Source organism: Chiloscyllium plagiosum, chromosome 9, assembly GCF_004010195.1.
Source record: "Chiloscyllium plagiosum isolate BGI_BamShark_2017 chromosome 9, ASM401019v2, whole genome shotgun sequence".
In the NCBI taxonomy this organism is placed as follows: Eukaryota; Metazoa; Chordata; class Chondrichthyes; order Orectolobiformes; family Hemiscylliidae; genus Chiloscyllium; species Chiloscyllium plagiosum.
In genome coordinates, this window is record NC_057718.1 from 26,756,142 (window position 1) to 26,776,763 (window position 20,622).

A 20,622-nucleotide genomic window follows, 5' to 3' on the forward strand; every position below is an offset into this window, starting at 1 on the left:
TATCACACTATCACCTATTTTTATCTGTATTTGATTCCTCTGCTTATTAAACTCAGGATGTTAATTGCTTATTTACACCACACATATACAAAGTTACAACTTCCAGAACTCTCTACAATAACCTTTTATTTTCAATGAAAGTGAGCTCAACTTGTTTGCTATGTGAAGCCTTTCAATGGGCAATTGCTTGATTCAGCCACTCAGAGTCCAGACTAAAGATATGTGCAATCATAAAATTCTGCATGTGTAGCTCATGCATTGACCAACTACAAATCCTGGGCATGAGCAATTTTGACCATGATAATATTCATTCTAATTTAATACTACTAACCTCTGTGAAGCAGAAGTGATAACAAGAAATTTGATAGTATTGCGTGCAGTCTATAACTCAAGGGTGCAAAGCTGCTTTCCTCTCATAATGTACTGTAAGTATGTCAAATTCTGCTCTTAAATGTAACGGAATCTTTCTTGGATGACGTGGGGGCTGGGGATGGAGGCTGGTGGGAATAAGGTTTCAGTGATCCTACTGAACTTAGTATTTTCAGTTATATTTGTGGGGCATGGTTTGTGCAGCATTCTTCTGAACAAGATCTGCTTTAGAAAAGATCCACCCAGAGGCATTCCATGGCCCTCCTTGTTAGAGGCCTCCATGTCCCACTGTATCAAGGACTCCAGAAAAATGTCACTTTGTGCACTGTGACTGTTGTCTGATCACAATGCTAAAGCATTATTGTACCTGATATTCCACACATAAGCTCATTAGAACTGCCACAGTGGATTCAGGTGCTATTTTGTTGTGGCTGCTGCACAACAAAGGCATACAGAAATTGAAGAGGAACTTATGCTTCTGCAAGCCTAGTAGCAACCTCCAGCAGCTGCTGAACCATTTGTTCACCAGTTGGTGTTAGATTATAATGGTCGAATTCCCAAAAACTGTCTATTAACGTATCATCAGGCTATCTTTGCCAATCTCATTCTTCCAAACTATATGTAAATTAAAGTAACCCATGATGATAGCTATACCTTTCTGACAAGTCCTTATGATTTCTTCCTGCATAATCTGTCCTATGGTATGTAACTGTTCTCATCACTATCCAAATGATTCTGCATTCTGACCTCCAGAACTAAGGTCATCTCTCTCTTCTGTACCACTGTGATCCTTAATTAACAGAGCTACTCTCCACATTTTTATGGCTTTCTATCCTTCCAGGTAGTCATGTGCTCTTGAATATTCATGTCCCAGTCTTTGTCAGCTTGTAGCCATGGTTATCAGACCATGCATATTTATTAATACCAAAATAATGTGCATGATAGAAATTTGAAATAAAAACAGAAAATGCTGGAGAAACTCTGTGGGTCTGGCAACATCTGTGGAGAGAGAAAAACAGAGTTAATGTTTTGAGTCCAGTATGACTCTTCTTCAGAACTGAAAGGAGCTGGAAAATACTGTTTTCTTTAATGCTGTAAACAGAAAGAGAGGAGGATTAAGTGGAACAGATTGTGAGCATGAACAGAGCAAAAGAAGCAATAATGGTGGTAAAGGATAGATAGATTTATAAATTAGTGTAATTCAGCAGCATCGATCTGGCTGTGCGGGTGCATACCTTGAGATTCAGCTGCTGCTGGATCTTTTGTCCTTGGACATCCTCAACTACTGCTACCATCTGCTCATCTTCTCCAACCATACTGTTCATCCCTGGATAACTGCAACTGCTGTATTCTGTTGAATGATGCCTCAGAGCAGATATGAGTGGTCTATGGTTTAGAAATTCCTCACTGAAGGTGGTTCTTCAGTCCATCAGGGAATAGTAAGATGTCCTGTTTCCCAGTAATGGCCTCAGGAGGACCTCCCTCCTTACCCTCCTGAGAATTCTTGCACCATTAAGTACACCACTGCCTCCTTTCTTTTTGCTTGTAGAAATATAGCTATCCGCCCATATTCTCTATTTGTAAGTAATTGCTACTGTTTTCAAAGCTTATGATCTTCTCAGCATTTTCACTAGATTCCATACAGCCAAATACATAAATGAAGAATGCTTTTACAGCACAGTTTGCATGTGCAAGACTTTCCCCTCTATGGAGGTGATTGGAAACGAAAAAATGGGGGAACTGGGGAGTTTACTCTGGAGAAAAACTCATCAGCAAATCACGATTTTCTTGACACCAGCAATTAAGGTCCTTAAATGTTTGGTCAATGGCCACCTCCCCAGCCACCTACTTCCCTGGTGGATGAGAGAGCTGAAAGAGAGGTGGGCTCCAATTATTGTAGATGCCACTATCGATTTAAACTAACCTTTACTTGAAGTTTACTGACATTGCCATTAATGACATCACCACTACAGCGAGGCTTATATGAATATTTTTGAGAGTGTTGTGGAGAGTTCATTCATTCTTACAAGGAGGTTAGAGAATTTGAGCACCTTTCTACACTAAAGCTACAATAGCTACAGCATCTCACTTCTGTTTCCTCTGGCTCTGCAACATAGCAGATAAATGGGGCTGATACTGCAGAATATGGAATATCTATGAAAAGGGAAGAGTAGGGATAGGACTTTCAGGGAAACCCCTATATGCTGTGAGTTTTCAGGGAGATGTTCTCTTATCTTTACCACAAGACTAATGCCTGAGGTGTCCCAACTAGGAACTGCCATCAGAACTGTACCACACTCTTTCAACAAGAGGAAGTGATGGTGTAATGGTAATGTCACTGGAATAGTAATCTAGAATTCCAGGATATCATTCTGTCAGATGGGAAGATTTGAATTCAATAAAACAAAATCTGCAATTAAAAGCAGCAACTGTGTAACCACTGTTAATTGTAAACTAAAATTTATCTGGTTCACTAATGTAAAGGAAAACTGGGGAAGAATTCTGCCATTCTTCACTGGTCATAGAGTCATGGAGATTTTAATAGCATTGAAAAAGGCCCTTTGGCACATTATGTCCGCACAGGTCATCAAACATCAACCCAATCTAATCCCATTTATCAGCACTTGGTCTATAGTCTTATGTGCTATAGCATTTCAAGTACCTATTTAATAGTTGTTAAATGTTGTTAGGGTTCCAATCTCTAAATCCCTTTTAGGAAGTGAGTTCCAGATACCCACAACCTTATGGATGAAAAAGAAGTCCACAAATTCCCTCTAAACCTCGTATTCCTTATTTTAAGACTATGCCCACTGGTTAGTGATACCCCTACAATGAGAAAGGTTCACAGTCATAGAACATAGAAACAGACCCTTCGGTCCAACTATTCCACATCAATCATGTCGCCAAACCAAACTAGTCCCACCTGTCTGCGTTTGGCCCATAACCTTCAAACCTTTTCTGTTCAAGTACTTATCCAAATGTCTTTTAAATGTTGTAACCATACATGCTCCAGAACTTCCTCTGGCAGTTCATTCACATATGAACCACTCTGTGTAATAACATTGCTTCTCACATCTTTTTAAATATTTCTCCTCTCACCTTAAAAATATGTCCGCTAGTTTTCAATTTCCCCACCCTAGGAAAAAGACTCTTGCTATTTACCTTACCTATACCACTCTATAACCTCAATAAGGTCACCCCTCAACCTCCTACACTCCTGTGAAGAAGTCCCAACCTATCTTCATAACTCAAACCTTCCATTCTCAACAACATCTTGGTAAATCTCTTCTGAACCATCTCCAATTTAAAAATATCCTTCCTATAATTGGGTGACCAATCACAAAAATATTCCTCGACCATTACCTTCTGCTTCCTGCCAGTAAGGCAGTTTTGGATGCAATTTAATAAATTGAGCCAGATCCTATTGTCTCTTAGTTTCTTAACCACTCTGCCTTGTGAGATCTGTCAAAAGCATTACTGAAGCCCTTGTAGAATACATCAACTGCACCCCCTTATCTAAACACTTAATCACCTCCTTGAAAAATTCAATCAAATTTGTTAGACATTTTCTATCCTTTATAAAGCCATGCTGATTTAACCTTGCTTAATCCTTGCCTCCCCAACTGGAGATCAATCCTTTCCCTCAGAATTTACCAGCTACATTATAATCAATGTCCTGGTTTATCCCCACTGATCTTCTTGAACAATGATAGGACATTAACTGTACTTCATCCTTAGGTACTCTTTTGGTCAGAAAGATTTGAACATTAAATCAGAGACCCTGAAATGACCTCCCTTGTCCCAGAAAGTAAACTTAGACACTGCTCATCTGGGACTTGGGATTTACCCACTTTCAGCCTGATAAAACTGCTAATACCTTCTCCACCTCCATGCTAATTTGTTAAAGATCATCACATTCACCCTCCCTAATTTCTAGAACAACACTGTCCTTCTCTTTTAAGAATACAGATGCAACTTACTCATTTAAAACCACAGTTATGTCTTAGAAGTTAGAACATAGAACATTACAGCACAGTATAAGTCCTTCGGCCTGCGATGTTGCGCTGGCCAGTGGAACCAATCTGAAGTCTATCTATCCTAAGCTATTCCATTTTCATCCATACGTTTATCCAATGACCATTTAAATGCCCCTAAAGTTGGCGAGTTTACTACTGCTGCAGGCAGTGCGTTCCACGCCCCTACTACTCACGGTGTAAAGAAACTACCTCTGACATCTGTCTTATATCTATCACCCCTCAATTTAAAATTATGTCCCTCGTGCCAACCATCACCATCCGAGGAAAATGGATCTTACTGTCCACCTGATCTACCATCTGATTATCTGAAATGTCTCAATTAAGTCACCTCTCAACCTTCTTCTCTCTAACAAAAACAGCCTCAAGTCCCTCAACCTTTCCTCATAAGACCTTCCCTCATACACAGTCTTGTAGCTGGACACCACTGATTGTCCTGTTGGTCCCTAATGGGCCCTACACATTCCTGTGTTATTCTCTTGCCCCAATTGCTTTTGGATTTTCCTCAGTGTTACCTCTTTACTCTCCTAATTTATTTTTTTTAAGTGAGCCCCTGCAACTTTCTATATTCCCCTAGAGCTTCCACTGTCTTGAACCTTCAGTATCTTGCATAAGGATCACTTTTGTTCCTTTTCCAATTCTGTACAAACCTTGACATCCAGGGTTCTCTGCACTTGTTGATCCCATTCTTTACCTTTATGGGAACATATTGGACCTGCACTTTAACTATTACCCTGGCTCTGACGTAGATTTTCCTGCAAGTAACTGCATCCAGTCCACTTGGCTGATCCTATCCTATCACATTAAAGCTGACCTTAGCCCAATTCAGAGCCTTTAAGGTCAATCTTTTTTCTTATCCATAATTTCCTTCACTCTTACTGAATTATGATCACCATCACCATATTACAGTGGTCCCACCAACATGTGATCCCAGACATACAGCAATGTGGTTGACACTTAACTGCTCTCTGAAATGGCCTAACAAGTCACTCAATTCAAAGACAATTAGAGATAAGCAGTAATAATGAAATTCCCAGAAATGTGGGAAGCCATCAATTGCATGTTTTTAGCTTTGTAGGCCACCTATTTTCATATCAATGGGGTGGGGCCTTTCATTTTCATTTTTCCATGCAATGAGACCATAATGTGTTGCCCATCCATAACTGGCCTTGAACTCAGTGGCATCCTAGGCCATTTAAGAAAGCAGTTAAGACTATGATATGGGTCAGAATTCACATGTTGGTTGTAATTTTCCAAACTTCCTTGGATTCCAGAGAAGTGCCAGAGGTTTGGAAAGCTACCAATGTGACATGCCTGTACAATAAGGGAGGGCGGCAAAAAGTAGGTAACTATAGGCTAATTAGTATAACATCTATTGTTGTAAAAGAATAAAAATAAATTATGAAGGCAATAAACAGCAGAACATTTGGAAAATCATAACCTAATTAAGCAAAGTTAGTGTGGCTTCACAAAAGGGAAATTGTATCTGATTGTGTTATTCAGCTTTTCATGGAGTCTCAACCTGAGTAGATAGTTAGAGTTCCAGACGGCATTTGACAAGGTATCTAACAAAAGGTGAAGTCAAGATCGGAACCAATGGTGTTGGAGGCAGTATATTAGCATGATCAGAGAATTGGATATTGGCAGGCAACGGTGAATTGGGATAAGGGTTGAGATGAAAGTGGGGATAATTCTTCAGGTTGGCGACCAGTGGGGTTCCACAGGGATCAGTAGTGAAAACGCATCTGTTTACAATATATATTAATGACTTAAAGGAAGCAAGTGAATATACTGTAGCTAAATTTGCAAACGATACAAAAATAAATGAAAAGGCAAGTTGCAAGCAGAATACAAAAAGTTGAGAGAGATATTCATAGGTTAAGTAAGTGGGTAAAACATTGGCAATATGAGTATAATGTGGGAAAATGTGAAATTCATTTTTGAAGGGAGAACAAAAGAACGAAGTATTATTTAAATGGAGAGAAACTGCAGAAAGCTACAACACAAAGGGACGTGGATAGTTGTGCACAAAACACAAAGCTAGCACAGAGGTGCAACAGGTAATCAGGAAGGCTAATGGAATGTTGGCCCCTCCTTCAAGGGGTTTGGAGTACAAAAGTAGAGAAATCTTACTGCAACTGTACAAGGTGCCAGTAAATCTGAAATACTGTGAACAGTTTTGGTCCCCTTATCAAAGAAAATATATATTTTTCACTAGTCAATTCAGAGATGGTTCACTAGATGATTCCTGGTATGGAGGGATTATTTTATGAGCAAAAGTCAAACAGGTTGGGAATTTACTCAATGAAATTCAGAAAAATGAGAGTTGATCGCATTAAAAAATTAAGGGTTTTTCAGGGTAAGTGCTAAGAGGATGTTTTCCCCTCCTGGGAGTCTAGGACCAGAAGGCATAGACTCAGAATTAAGGGTTAGCAATTTAAGGCTGAGGTGAGAAAGAATTTCTCCTGTTGGAGAGTTGTGAGCTTTTGAAACTTTTTGGCACAGAGAGCTTTGGAGGCAGAGTCTATGTGTACATTTGGGGCTGAGGTTCTTGATCAGTAAGGGAATCAAGGGTTCTGGAGAAAAGGGAGCAAAGTGTACATGAAGTGTATCGGATTAGGCATGATCCTATTGAATGGCAGCGCAGACTCGAGGGACCCAACAGCGTACTCCTGTTCCTATTGTTTACAGTCTTACAGGCAGTCCAAGATTTAAAAAAAAACAGTTGATTTGCTTTCCTTGAGGACAATAGTGAACCAGCTGTATTTTTTTTTACAAAAATCCCTGTTAATGTCATGATCCCTAATGTTCAGTCTAGCTTTCAACTGCAGTTTCATTTTTGTCAATTAAAATTAAATTCTAACAGTTGCTATCCCAGAGATTTAGCCTAGGTATCTGGATTAGAAATCCTGTGAAATTAGCACTGTACTACCATTTTCCTAAACTACAGGAACTGGAAGAACTAGCTTTACATTAATGTGCAGTTAATTTGCAAATCATGATGACCGTGAGTGTCTGCTATTCTGGCAGCAGCAATGATGCTTTTATCTTGATGTCCACGTGCTGTTTCACACCAGCAAGGTGAAATTGAGGCTGGCACAAGGGAGATAAGAAATAACTGTTCTACTTATGGTTAATGATCTTCCACTTGACCATATGAAGACAATGGCTGCCACAGGAAACATCACAGAACACTCCGTCAGTGTGGATAATCAACAGCTGTAATGTCCAGATGGCTCGGGTGGCACTCTACAAGAAGGGTCTGTACCAAAGTTTGTGGTAGTCTGCTTACTGATCTGGTCCCAACCAATTCAACAGTAATAATGTTGAAGATCCATGTCTTGAGCCCTGTTGAGGCCTCTGACAACATTTGCCACCAGTTTCATGTTACTGGCAGTGGGTTCAGTTGAGAATTACGTGTGCGCACTTGAGTTCAAAATATCCAGGTCTTGTAACAATGAACTCAGGCAATCCAATGTTCATTAGAGTTGAAACCAGGGATGATGTCCTTACCAATTTTCAAACTGTCAGCATAAAACCATTGCATGTGATGATTTCATTAAGAATAACAATGCACTATACTGCTGAGTACTGATCAATTTCGCTAAATTTAAACTAAATTTATATATTTCAAAGCACTTCTCCTTCTGTCTATTTTTAGAAAATGTAAAGCCTTATAATTTTTAAATTCTAAACATAGCTAAAATTAATATATCCCGAGAAAAAAATTGTCTGGGATATATCTGCAACCTGCAAAACACACAACTACCTTCATGGGTCACTGACCCATGTATTGCATTATAAAAAGCAACAGTATTTGCCAACTATTGATACTAAAGCCCTTATTGTGAAATCTATAAACTTGATGTTTTTTAAATATAGTTAGGAAACAGAATGGAGACAGAACTAACCTTATAGATACTAAAGGTACAAACTCACATAACACATTGGTTTAGTTGGCTTTCTTGATGAAAGAATTATCTTAATTCAAAAAGTGCAAATTCAATAACTTTAGTGTTGAGGTTCCATGTGCAGGGACAATGGTACAATGAACATTAAGAGCTAGCAAAAATCAACATTTAAGACAGATAATTTGAGATTTCTTTCAAATTTTGATTAGTTTTGCCTAAATGAAGGGACTAGCCAGACATTTATACAGGTATACATATGACCCTGCTCAGTTTCTGCAACACTTTCTGTTATTTTAGATCTCCAGTATCTGCAGCTTAATTTTATTTTTATCTTTATTAAGATAACTGCCAGATTTGTCAGGCAGGGAAAAGTCTAACCAGCATCATAGACAATCATTTAGTAGTATTACAATTCGGACATGTAAGCACAAACTTTTCTCAGCTCACCAAACCATCAAAAATGTAATGTGGCAGTGAAACAATGGTTCAGCAGTCATATTACTCTCATCAACCATTCATAACCAGAATTTATAAAATTAAACAAATCCATTACTCTGCAGCGCATAACATTTTCCACTTTTCTGCACTCCTAAAAATCTATTAAGTCTTGTCCCTCCCTATTTCAGCAATTCATATCTGCGATTAGTTACTATTACACCCTCATTCATACAAATTGAGCTTACAGTTCACCTCCTGTACCTTTTGCTCCACAGCTACAAGATATTATGCCCTGCCCTCTAGAATTCTTATTTACATAACCTACACCATCTTGATACTTTTCTCCCTGGTTTCAGAAACTTCCTAAAAATTTGATTATTATAAATATGAAGTTTACAAGTTTGTTATGTTTGGGACAGTCAGAATAAGATAAAACAGTTGTGAAGTGGTCATGTGACCTGTCCCAAATCCTGCTGTTTGACAACAAGCTTAAGTGGCTTTGTTGTTATGGAGCCCAGAATGATCTACTGGAAAGACAGTAAAAAATGTTCACATCTGCAGACAATCGTAAGAGCATCTATGATGACTCTGGTAGACTGTTAGCCCCCACATCTCCCAGGGAGGTAATATGAATAAAAACAGAAGGTGGCGGAGAAACTCTGGAGGTTAGGCAGCATCTGGCATTGAGTCAGCGCTAACATTTTGAAGTTCTACAGTTCTGAAGAAGAATCATATTGGACTCAACACTAAATCTGTTTTCTCTCAGATACTGCCAGACCTGTTGAATTTCTCTACTAAGAACAAACAGTACCAGACTTTTCCAGCAATTTCTATCTGTAAACAGAAATCAGAGTAAACGTTTCAGGTCCAGTGACCCTTCCTCAGAACTTCTCTACCATTTTCTTTTTATAATTTAGATCTCCGGTGAATTCAGTGTTTTATTTTTATTGAGGTGTTAAGAATCAGGTTTTGTAAATAGTTGCACTTTAAACTTTATTTAATTTTAAGATAAAATGGAGTTCGAATTTGAAAGATTAGTTAATTAGCATTTCTATCTGGGCTAAATACCCATGTGATTCATGGGTCTTGGAGATGGGCAATGAGAAAAGAAAAATCCATAGCAAACTATTGCAAAATCCAGTTACAATGTTTTTGTTAAGATCTCCTTGAATCTTTTGAGGGACGAAGAGAGGGAGGGAGAGGGATGGATCAGTCTGCAAGAATCTGAGATACAGGGAGACCAGAGAGGTAGAGGTTGAAGCCTTGAAATTGTACAAAATTGTACTCAGATGAAAGAGATTGAGCTTGTGAGAATTGGAATGAGGTTGGCAAGAGTCAAGGTCTATAGGATATCTCACACTGTAAAAGGCAGTTCAGGAATTAGAAATTATCCAGCTGGAAAAGGAAATGGGAAGTAAATCATCAAAAATTAAGAACAGTTTTGGACTAGTTCTTAGAGTAAATTATAACCTTGGGAGGATTTATTTTGTCATTTTTAGAAGTTAAATGGGGGCATTTGTGGAGTCTAGATTTTAATTGTTTACGAAAAGTGTTTAGTAAAAGCTGCTTTTAATTTTATACTGTGAAAATCTTAAATCTTGAAATCTTGGTGTATGGTCCTTCCAATAACTGGAAATTTCAACTAATGTTTTAAAAGTAATCAGTCTCTCAGGGGATCATATCAAATTGAGGATTCTTGAGATTTGACACCACAAGCACATTTAAATTTGCCAGAATTTAAACAAACAAGATTTCATAAAGTTAACATTGCTGTGCCTATTGTGGAAGTGTCCCTTTAAATGTTCTCTAATATTAGTTGGTAGCATGCTTGAAATAACTTGAAATAGTGGACGGCACAGTGGTTAGCACTGCTGCCTCACGGCGCCAGAGACCCGGGTTCAATTCCCACCTCAGGCGACTGACTGTGTGGAGTTTGCACGTTCTCCCTGTGTCTGCGTGGGTTTCCTCTGGGTGCTCCTGTTTCCTCCCACAGTCCAAAGATGTGCAGGTCAGGTGAATTGGCCATGCTAAATTGCCCGTAGTGTTAGGTAAGGGGTAAATGTAAGGGTATGGGTGGGTTGCGCTTCGGCGGGTCGGTGTGGACTTCTTGGGCCGAAGGGCCTGTTTCCACACTGTAAGTAATCTAATTCACTTAAAGAAAGGACCTGTCTTTGAGCGCATTGTAATAGTTGAGAAAGGTTAAGAAAGATTCTTGTGATGTTTTACGTCGTTTCCACAATTTCCCCTTGCTACCCCCACTTCACCATGTATGCATAATCCCTCTACATGTCCATTTCCCAACAGTTTGTTTCGAGGGCTCTACACATTATCCTTGAAAAGAGGCCCGAACTGTCTCCATTACCACCATGCTCTTTTCATGTATGAGCTCGTTCTCACTTTGAACAACATAAAGGTTTATAAAATCATGGGAGGCATAGATAAGGAGTATAGTTATTTGTCTTTTCCCAAGGGTAGGAAAGTCCAAAACCAGAGGGCATCGGTTTAAGGTGAAAGGGGAAAGATTTACAAGGGTCTTGAGGGGCAGCTTTAATGCATATATGGAACGAGATGCCAGATGGACAGGTAGAGGGGGTAAAATTACAACATTTAAAAGACATTTGGGCATGGACATGAATAAGAAAGGATCAGAGGGATATGGGCCAAACATAGGTAAATGGGACTGGTACAATTTAGGAAACTTAGTCAGCATGGATGAGTTGGGCTGAATGGCCTGTTTCATGCTGCATGTATCTGTGCATCCTGGCAGACTTGTACATCAACCTGCATAATCAAAACTGTAGCCTCTGGCTATCTGTTATTCCTGTGGATCATAAAAATCTCAAGTCAACAATATAATCTTCTGCAGACAAGGGTTCAAAACCCACTATGGCAGATGGTGGAATGTGAACTCAATTACATTTTTTTTAGAATCCCTACAGTGTGGAAACAGGCCATTTGGCCTAACAAGTCCATGCTGACCCTCTGAACAGTATCCCACACAGACCCATTCCCCTACCCTATTACTCTACATTTCCCCTAACTAATACACCTAGCCTACACATCCCTGTACACTATGGGCAATTTAGCATGGCCAGTTCACCAAACCTGTACATCTTTGGACTGGAATTAAAAATCTACTGACTGCCTACTGTTACATGCAACAGTACGCAAAAACAGGCCCTTCAGTTCACCACGTCTCTAACGACCTTGATGCCATTTTTTAAAAAATTAATCTGCTTCATTTACATCCTTGAGAACAAAATTTGCCATCCATCCCTGGTCTGGCTGATATGCTACACCAGCACCATTATCAATGTGGTTGAAATAGCTGAGAGCAAATCAATTGATGGGAAACAAATGCTGGCTTTATCAGTGGGCCCACACCCAATACAAGCATAAAGAAACTGAAATGGGTTGACAGAAATTGGCTAGGATATTAAGGAATAGTAAGTTGACAAGTTCTTAACACTGCCCATGTGAACCAAACTGAAAATCTCTTACATGAAGAAAAGAAAAATAAAGTTTTGATATCTTATCAAAATGTGAGCATTTTCCAAAAGTAAAAACACTGGGCATGTGAACATTGGGCCGAGTTTCATATGTATTTAATTTTTCCTGAGTAACTATTTTGCTTAATTTCATCAGAACCGTCCAGAGCCTCTGATTTTTTAGAGACTTTCAGGGGGTTCCAATGGAACCGCCTAGAGGAAAATTCAATTTGGTGTGCAATATGATGGGGAGTCTGCAGGATCCCCATATATAACTCCTATCTATACTTGCAAAGTACTGGCCATGGAAAATATGCCCTATCTTTTCTATTTATTTGTTCATGAGATGTGAGGGTCACTGGCTAGGACGGTATATGTTGCCCATCCCACGAACCCTTGAAATGAGTAGACGAACCATTTCTTAAAGCCTTTAAGAGTCAACCACATTGCTGTGGGTGTGGAAACACACGTAATCAGACTGGTTAATTTAGCAGAGTTTTTTTCTCAAGAAAACATTAGAGATATTTTCATGGTCATCATTAGTGAGACTAGTATTCAATTCCAGATGATTTTTAATTAATTGAACTTAAATTCCACCAACTACTCTAACAAGATTTGAACCAACACCACCCAAGTACTAACATGCAGCTCGAGACCACTAGTATGGTGGAATTACCACAACATCATCATTTCTCAATAAATGTGTGGACAGTAACTACTTTGATTCAAGATCCAAGAGCAGCCAATATTCGTGGAACTGTATACCAAACTTTGTGAATGGTCTTCAAATATAGGAAGGATAGATGTTAAGCACGAAATTTATTCTTTACCTTCTGAAGTTCCAAATATTTTTACTTTTCACTGATTATCTAATGGTCAGACAGACAATTTGCGAGCATAGCTAGAAGTTGTATTTGGGGATCTTGTGGAATCTCTGAAGGAATTGCCCAGCTTACTCACTTCAGTTTCTTTTATACTTATGAACACATTAGGAAGGCTAACATTTGTTGCCCATCAACTGATTTGCTCTCGAGGCTATTTCAAACACATTTCTAATATGGCTAATGTTACATATAGGCCAGACCAGGCATGGGTGGCAGATTTCCTTCCAAAGGACATTAGTGAACTAGATTTTTTATTAAACTGTAGGCAGTCAACCCTTAAAAACATAATGAATTTTAAGTCACACTTCCTCTTTCACCTCTGACAGTAACAAATTACAGATACAAATCTGTTTGTGATTTCTCCACATGACTGAAATGTGATTGCAATGAGACGACTACTTTTTTAAAAAATGAACCGCATTTAAAATCAACTGCACTTTCTGTTAAAGGAATCTTTTGCTTTTAAACAAATTGAAGCTTCTACCTTGTTTGGAGAAGTCTATACAAACCTGTGTGAGACATGCAAGTTTTTCCATCCAAATAGTAATACATGGCCATAATGATTTCACAAACCTCCTGGTCATGTATACTACTGGACCCCTAATTATTTTCAGAGCATATTATTTAAAGCAACAATCATAAATAACAAAAACAACTTGCGTCTACATAGCACATTTAGCAAACAAAAGCTTCAGTGTGCTTCAGTGGATAAGAATGATAACGTGTTAAAGAAGAATACATTAGGAAGGATGATCAAAATTTAAGTCAAAGAGTTAAGTTTGAAGCAGTTTTTAAAAAACGTGGCAGATTCAATAAGTGGTTCAAGTAGGCAGCTCACCAGCACCTTCTCAGACTTTGTTCTAAGTTTAATTATGGTTGAAGGCATGATCAAGAAATGAAAGGGAATGTGGTAGAGACTGGATTCAGAGGAGTGGCAGGTTTAATGGGATATTTGGGCTGGGGATTTTATACAGGGAGGTGCAAGGCTATCAAAGGATTTAAACACAGAATGACCATTTTAAACTTGAGGCTCTGAAAGCCAGAATAAAATGTAGGTCAGCTAAAATAAAGTTGATATGAGTAGGATTTGGTGAGATATTGGATATGGGCAGCATAAGTTTGAATGAATTGTAACTTCTGGAGATTGAAGGATGAGAGGCAAGCAATGAGGTCATTGGTATAGATAAGTTTAATCTTGACAAAGGAATAGATGGGAGGTTCAAAGGTTGTTGGGCTGATATGCACTAAAGACAGATAATGGTATGGAAATAAAATTGGCGAGCTTTATGATACAGGGTTGAAAATAGAGCTCAGGTTTGTATGGAACTCCAGTTTGGAACCATCTGATTAACTTCAGACTGGCTGTTAAAATAGAGAAAACTGGCTTACTTAAGACTGCATGTTACATAATTCTATAACATTAGCAGACAAGGAATCGAGAGTTGATAAGGCATAGAAGTGTACGTCATGAGTACACATGTGGAAAATGATCCTGTGCATAAAATATCAAGCAGCATAGTGGAGGAGGCCAAAGTAAGAACTTCAAGGTTTTAAATGAAAGACACAGTAAAAGAAAGAGAATCCACTGATGGAGATGCTCTGATTACAAACAAGTAGGTAAAAATGTAACTAATTAAAGATAGACCAACTAAATTATGCACAAATGCAGAATGTGCTGGAAAATCTCAGCAATTCTAGCAACATCTGTGAAAAGAGAAAAACAGAGTTAACGCTTCAAGTCCAGTATGGCTCTTCTTCAGTATGCTTCTGTTTCTCTCTCCACAGATGCTGCCACAACTGCTGAGATCCTGCAGCTTATTCTGTGATTTCTGATTTCCTGATCAACAGTATTTTAGTTAGATCTGGAATCTATAGAATCCCTACATTGTGGAAACAGGCCATTTGATCCAACAAGTCCACAATGCCCCTCCGAAGAGCAACCCAACCAGACTCATTCCCCTACCCTATTATTCTACATTTACCCTTGACTAATGCACATAACCTATATATCCCTGAACACTATGGGCAACTTAGATTGGCCAGTTCACCTAACCTGCACGTCTTTGGATTGTAGGAGGGAACCTGAGCACTTGGAGGAATCCCAGGGAGAATGTCTATTTTGAGTTTGCACAGTCGCCCAAGGTTAGAATAAAACCCGGGTCCCTGTGAGGCAGCAGTGCTAACCACTGAGCCACCATGCCGCCCGATTACTTCTGTCAATTTTGCTTCCACTAAATAAAGGTAATGGATTAGAGGTGCTGGAGCACAATGATTAGATCAACTATGACAGAGGTTGTTGAGTGATGGAGCAGTAAAGGGTTAAATTATTGTGTTCTGTCAGGCAAATGTAAATTGTGATTTGGTTCCAGTATTTTGGTACTGTGGCAGGAACAGAAATGTGTTAGGAAGATACAAAGAAGGAAGCGCATAAAATACAAGCTCAGACTTGGAATTGGAGAGAAAAAGAAAGTTCACAACTGTCAGGCAGTTCATATGGCCGGAGGGATAAAGATTCAGGTTTTTTTAAAGGATCGAGGTTAGTTACGCACAGGTGTTATCAATTCTAGGACGAGTGAAAGTATACAAGTCCCCTGGGCTGGATGGGATTTATCCGAGGATTCTCTGGGAAGCTAGGGAGGAGATAGCAGGGACTTTGGCTTTGAGTACCTGAGGACTGGAGGATTGCAAATGTTGTGCCCTGTTCAAGAAGGGCAGCAGAGATGACCCAAGTAATTATAGACCAGTGAGCCTTACTTCTATTGTAGGAAAGGTTTTGGAAAGGATTATAAGAGATAAGATTTATAATCATCTAGCAAGCAACAATTTGATTTCAGATAGTCGACATGGTTTGTCAAGGGCAGGTCGTGTTTCACAAACCTCATTGAGTTTTTTTGAGAAGGTGACCAAGCATGTGGATGAGGGTAGGGCAGTTGATGTGGTGTACATGGACTTCAGTAAAGCCTTTGATAAGGTTCCACATGGTAGGCTGATGGAGAAAATGCAGAGGCATGGAATTGTGGGTGATTTAGCAGTTTGGATTAGAAACTGGCTTTCTGAAAGAAGGCAGCGAGTGGTGGTTGACGGAAAATATTCAGTTTGGAGTCCAGTTACTAGTGGTGTGCGACAAGGATCTGTTTTGGGACCACTGCTGTTTGTCATTTTTATAAATGACTTAGACGCAGGCATAGGTGGATGGATTAGTAAATTAGCAGATGACATTAAAGTCGGTGGAGTAGTGGACAGTTTGGAAGAATGTTACAGGTTGCAGGGGGACTTGGATAAACTGCAGAATTGGGCTGAGAGGTGGCAAATGGAGTTCAATGCAGCTAAATGTGAGGTGATGCACTTTGGGAAGAATAACAGGAAGGCAGATGACTGGGTCTATGGAAAGATTCTTGGTAGTGTGGATGTGCAGAGGGATCTTGGAATCCCTGTGCATAGATCTCTGAAAGTTGCCACCCAGGTGGATAGTGCTGTTAAGAAGGCATACGGTGTGTTAGGTTTCATTGATAGAGGGATTGAGTTCCGGAACCGCAATATCATGCTGCATCTATACAAAATGCTGGTGCGGCCACACTTGGAATATTTTGTACAGTTCTGGTTGCCCCATTACAGGAAGGATGTGGAAGAATAGAAAAAGTGCAGAGGAGATTTACCAGGATGTTGCCTGGTCTGGAGGGAAGGTCTTATGAGGAAAGGCTGAGACACTTGGGTCTGTTCTCATTTGAAAGAAGGCTAAGGGGGGACTTGATAGAGACATACAAGATAATCAGAGGATTAGGTAGACAGTGAAAGACTTTTTCCCAGGATGATGATGTCAGCTGTACGAGAGGGCATAACTACAAATTGAGGGGTGATAGATTTAAGACAGATGTCAGAGGAGGTTCTTTACGCAGAGAGTGGTAAGGGCATAGAATGCCCTACCTGCTAATGTAGTCAACTCAACCACATTAGGGAGATTTAAACAATCCTTAGATAAGCACATGGATGATTTTGGGACAGTTTAGGGGGACGAGCTGAGAATAGTTCACAGGTCAGCGCAACATCGAGGACCGAAGGGCCTGTTCTGCGCTGTATTGTTCTATGTTCCATAATGACAGCCATTTTGAAAGACTGGGGAACTATCACAGGAGAATAAATAATAAACTATTTCAGCTTATATGGAGGTCCAAAATGGAAGTTTAGTAGTCAGCAGTTTATTTGGAATGGGATCAATGGAGCAGACGGTAGATCTCATCAATAAGACACTTGTAGTGAAAATAAAATGGGAAAGATAGAAGAGGAGGTAACTGAAGAAGTATTAGATGCTATAGAATAGGGAGAACAAGACCAGAGTGTATCTTAACTGCTAAAAGCAAGTTGAGAACATGCACGTAATTGTGCATGATAATAGTACCTTCTCAATAACTGCATCCAGGGACCAAGTGAACACATATACAATATAGTAATATACACCAAACTGACTATTCATTGTCAAGTGAAAACCAAGGATATTATTATATATTAGATCGTTTTTGAACATTTTGAAATCAAAGAACTGCAACAATGATTATGGAGAAATGATATAATATTGTAAGAGTTGTGATAAAAAGCTACTAGCTGGAATAAAACATTTTGCTACAGAAAGCTTTGTTTTGATCACAATTTTTTATTTATTATTAGAATTTGGATACTATGATAGTCTCAAGTCTTGCATTTTAATTCGCATTTTAGGATACAAATTGCTTAATTCTTTTAACAATATTGTCCAAAGTCCATGCCTGATTTTTATATCTATTGACTTCATACCTTTATTCAGGTACTGATATTACAGTGGTTATCAGGTTCACAGACAGACAAACACAGACTGACAAACAAGATTAATATGACAGAAAAACCTTACAGATTGCAGTACATTGACAAATGTTATACAAAAGCACACATATAGCAGCAAAAACTACTTTTGCTACTGCAAGCACAATGGTTCCATGAATGCATTAATCTGTCCTCATACTTATTCATTATTTACCTTTTGCCCTGCAATCATCACTCTCTCTCCCAGCTTTAGGCCCAGCGACATCAGTAGTGCCTTGCCTGAGATGTGATCATAGTTTGTCAACATGGCTTTTGACATGTTGCATGTCAGTGGTAATGCATCCAAGAGCATCTGTTTCAGTTCTTTGGCAACTGCTGCTGCCTCTGCCATTTCGAGCGGCATATCCAAGGGGTCAGGAACAATATCAACAGGCATCTGTCCTTTATCATTCTGTTCAGGAAGAAAAAGGTGATTATCAATAATTATCATGCAAAAATATTTATTTGAAATCATTTTAGTCACTGAAAGCAAAATTCAGTATATGTGTAATCCACTGCTCAGTTACTACTTTTTTCAAATACAAAACTAGTACGTGGTGCAAAATTCCTAATGATATTCCATCTGTGGATGGTCATGTACATACAACAATTAGTAGTTTTTTTAAAAACAGATTCATCATACTAATTACTTGAAGATAAAAATTTGTTTGATAATTTAATTGGTTAGGGTTGTTGAAGCAGCCCTAAATGAATATCTTGTTCACATTTGTCCAGAATCCCACAGTGTCAATCTTCAGGAAAGTCTGGAATAACTTGTGCCAATAAAGTGCTTAACAAGTTAGTGACAGGTTATTTCCCAGGGATGGAAGTCCCATTGCTGTGAGCTAACAGCCAAAGACCAGCAACTTCTCTGTACACAGAAGAAACACTGGGAAGGCAATGGCTGTTACCAATACTATGAACACTCAAGGCCTGGGTTCAAGGCCAGAGTGAGTGATAGTAGGAAGGGGGTGTCCTTACTCACAACCCTCCTGTCTAAATAAGTGCCCTATACATCCATCAAATGCATGGAAAGGCACAATATTCTGCTCAAGGTTAACATGTTTAAAAAGTTTCAGTCAGTGTCTTTAAATTTAAGGGAAAATGAAGGGGATCATATGACCTGAAATCTGCCTGACAACAGGGCAATGGGGCTGCAAGAATTAAAGGAAAGCCTGCATTGTTTAACTGTGGAAAAAGATGGCAAGGTATTCACACTTGCAGACAATGGTAAAGGCAGTAATGATGTGCTGGACATACTATGAATCTCCAAGATCCAGAAAAATGTTGATAATGTTAGATTTTAAACAGTTGTGATTTAAACTGGCCATTTAGTTTCAAGATGAAAGATAGTCGGGCCCTCAAGGACAACTGTTCAGCTGAATGCAAGGCCCATGAGAATTTATGTGGTCATAATGATGGGCTTTGAGATAAGAAGGGTATAGAGGAAGCCATTGTGCTATCGAGTTACAGGTTCCCCCAAAACATCACCGAGCATCACAGACAAATTGGTCTGCCAAGATCTGGAAAGAGAGAGCTAGACGTCAAAAGTCACTATGGCTGTAATGAGAATAGTAGCTCATTGAGGAAAAAAATAAATAAATTTGTTATTAATTGAAATGAAGTTGGAGGATTCTGGAAGGACTGAATGCTCACATAAAGAACAGTCTACTGCATAACTGTGAAAGGTATTTCTTTGGTGTACTAAAAACAAGATGATAAGACATTCCATTCTATGACTTGAAATTCCTGCTGTAGGCTGCCCAAATCTCCAAATCATAAGGCAGCACAGGAATCACTATTGCTCCTTTAGGGAGAGGGAGATGTCACTTGTGTGTCAGAAACCAGATCCCTGAAGCAACTGCTTACGCAGAGCTCAAACGTGGCAGGAGACTCAGGGAGGAAAGCAGAAACTTTTAGGAGGTCCTCATTTTATTTTATTTTCATTATTTTGTGAAAGTGGTCTTTACTGGAAGTCTACATGTATTGCCCATCTCCAACTGGCCTTTAACTGACCTCAGAGGGTAGTTAAGAGACAATCACATTTCTATGGGTCTGGAGTGACATGTAGGCCAGATCAGGTAAGGATAGCAGATTTCCTTCCTTAAAGGATACTGGGCAACCAGATAGGTGTTTACAAAAATAAAAGACAGTTGTGATGGTCACTGCTACTGAGACAAGTTTACATTCTAGATTTTGTTAACTAAATTTAAGTTACACCAGATGCCACAGCGGAATTCAAGACCATGTCATCAGACGATTAGTTTCAGCCTCTGGATTACTAGCAACCTTCCCTCTAGGTTTTATGAATATTCTGAGGGTCTAGGCAAGCTAATTAACGGACCAATATAATTGACTTGAGGAAGTTTCAAAAGTTGCAGCTGCACGTGGACCTTGGAGGTCTGCACAGAAGAACAGAAAAATTAGGGAACGTAGATTCTATAATGATCCTTGACATTAGCACAATGACATGATTTCCAGCCATTATTGCAGAGGTGAAATAGATGCTGAATCATAGGTGACCCTTGCTTGACATCAATCAGAACAAAGAAAGCTCATTCAAGAAGGCACTAAATACAGCGCCAGAGACACGGGTTTAATTCCCGACTCAGGGGACTGACTGTGTGGAGTTTGCACATTCTCCCCGTGTCTGCGTGGGTTTCCT

General features: G+C 39.2%; 1 protein-coding gene across 7 annotated transcripts in view; it reads right to left on the reverse strand.

Annotated features, from left to right (window-relative positions):
- LOC122552711 (CAP-Gly domain-containing linker protein 4-like) overlaps window positions 1–20,622 on the reverse strand; it is a 265,059-nt gene that overhangs the window by 138,382 nt on the left and 106,055 nt on the right. For all 7 annotated transcript variants that reach the window (XM_043695603.1, XM_043695604.1, XM_043695605.1 and 4 more), the window contains one exon: window positions 18,133–18,369. In XM_043695603.1, the coding sequence (XP_043551538.1) occupies window positions 18,133–18,369 (237 nt within the window). The remainder of the gene's footprint in view (window positions 1–18,132; window positions 18,370–20,622) is intronic.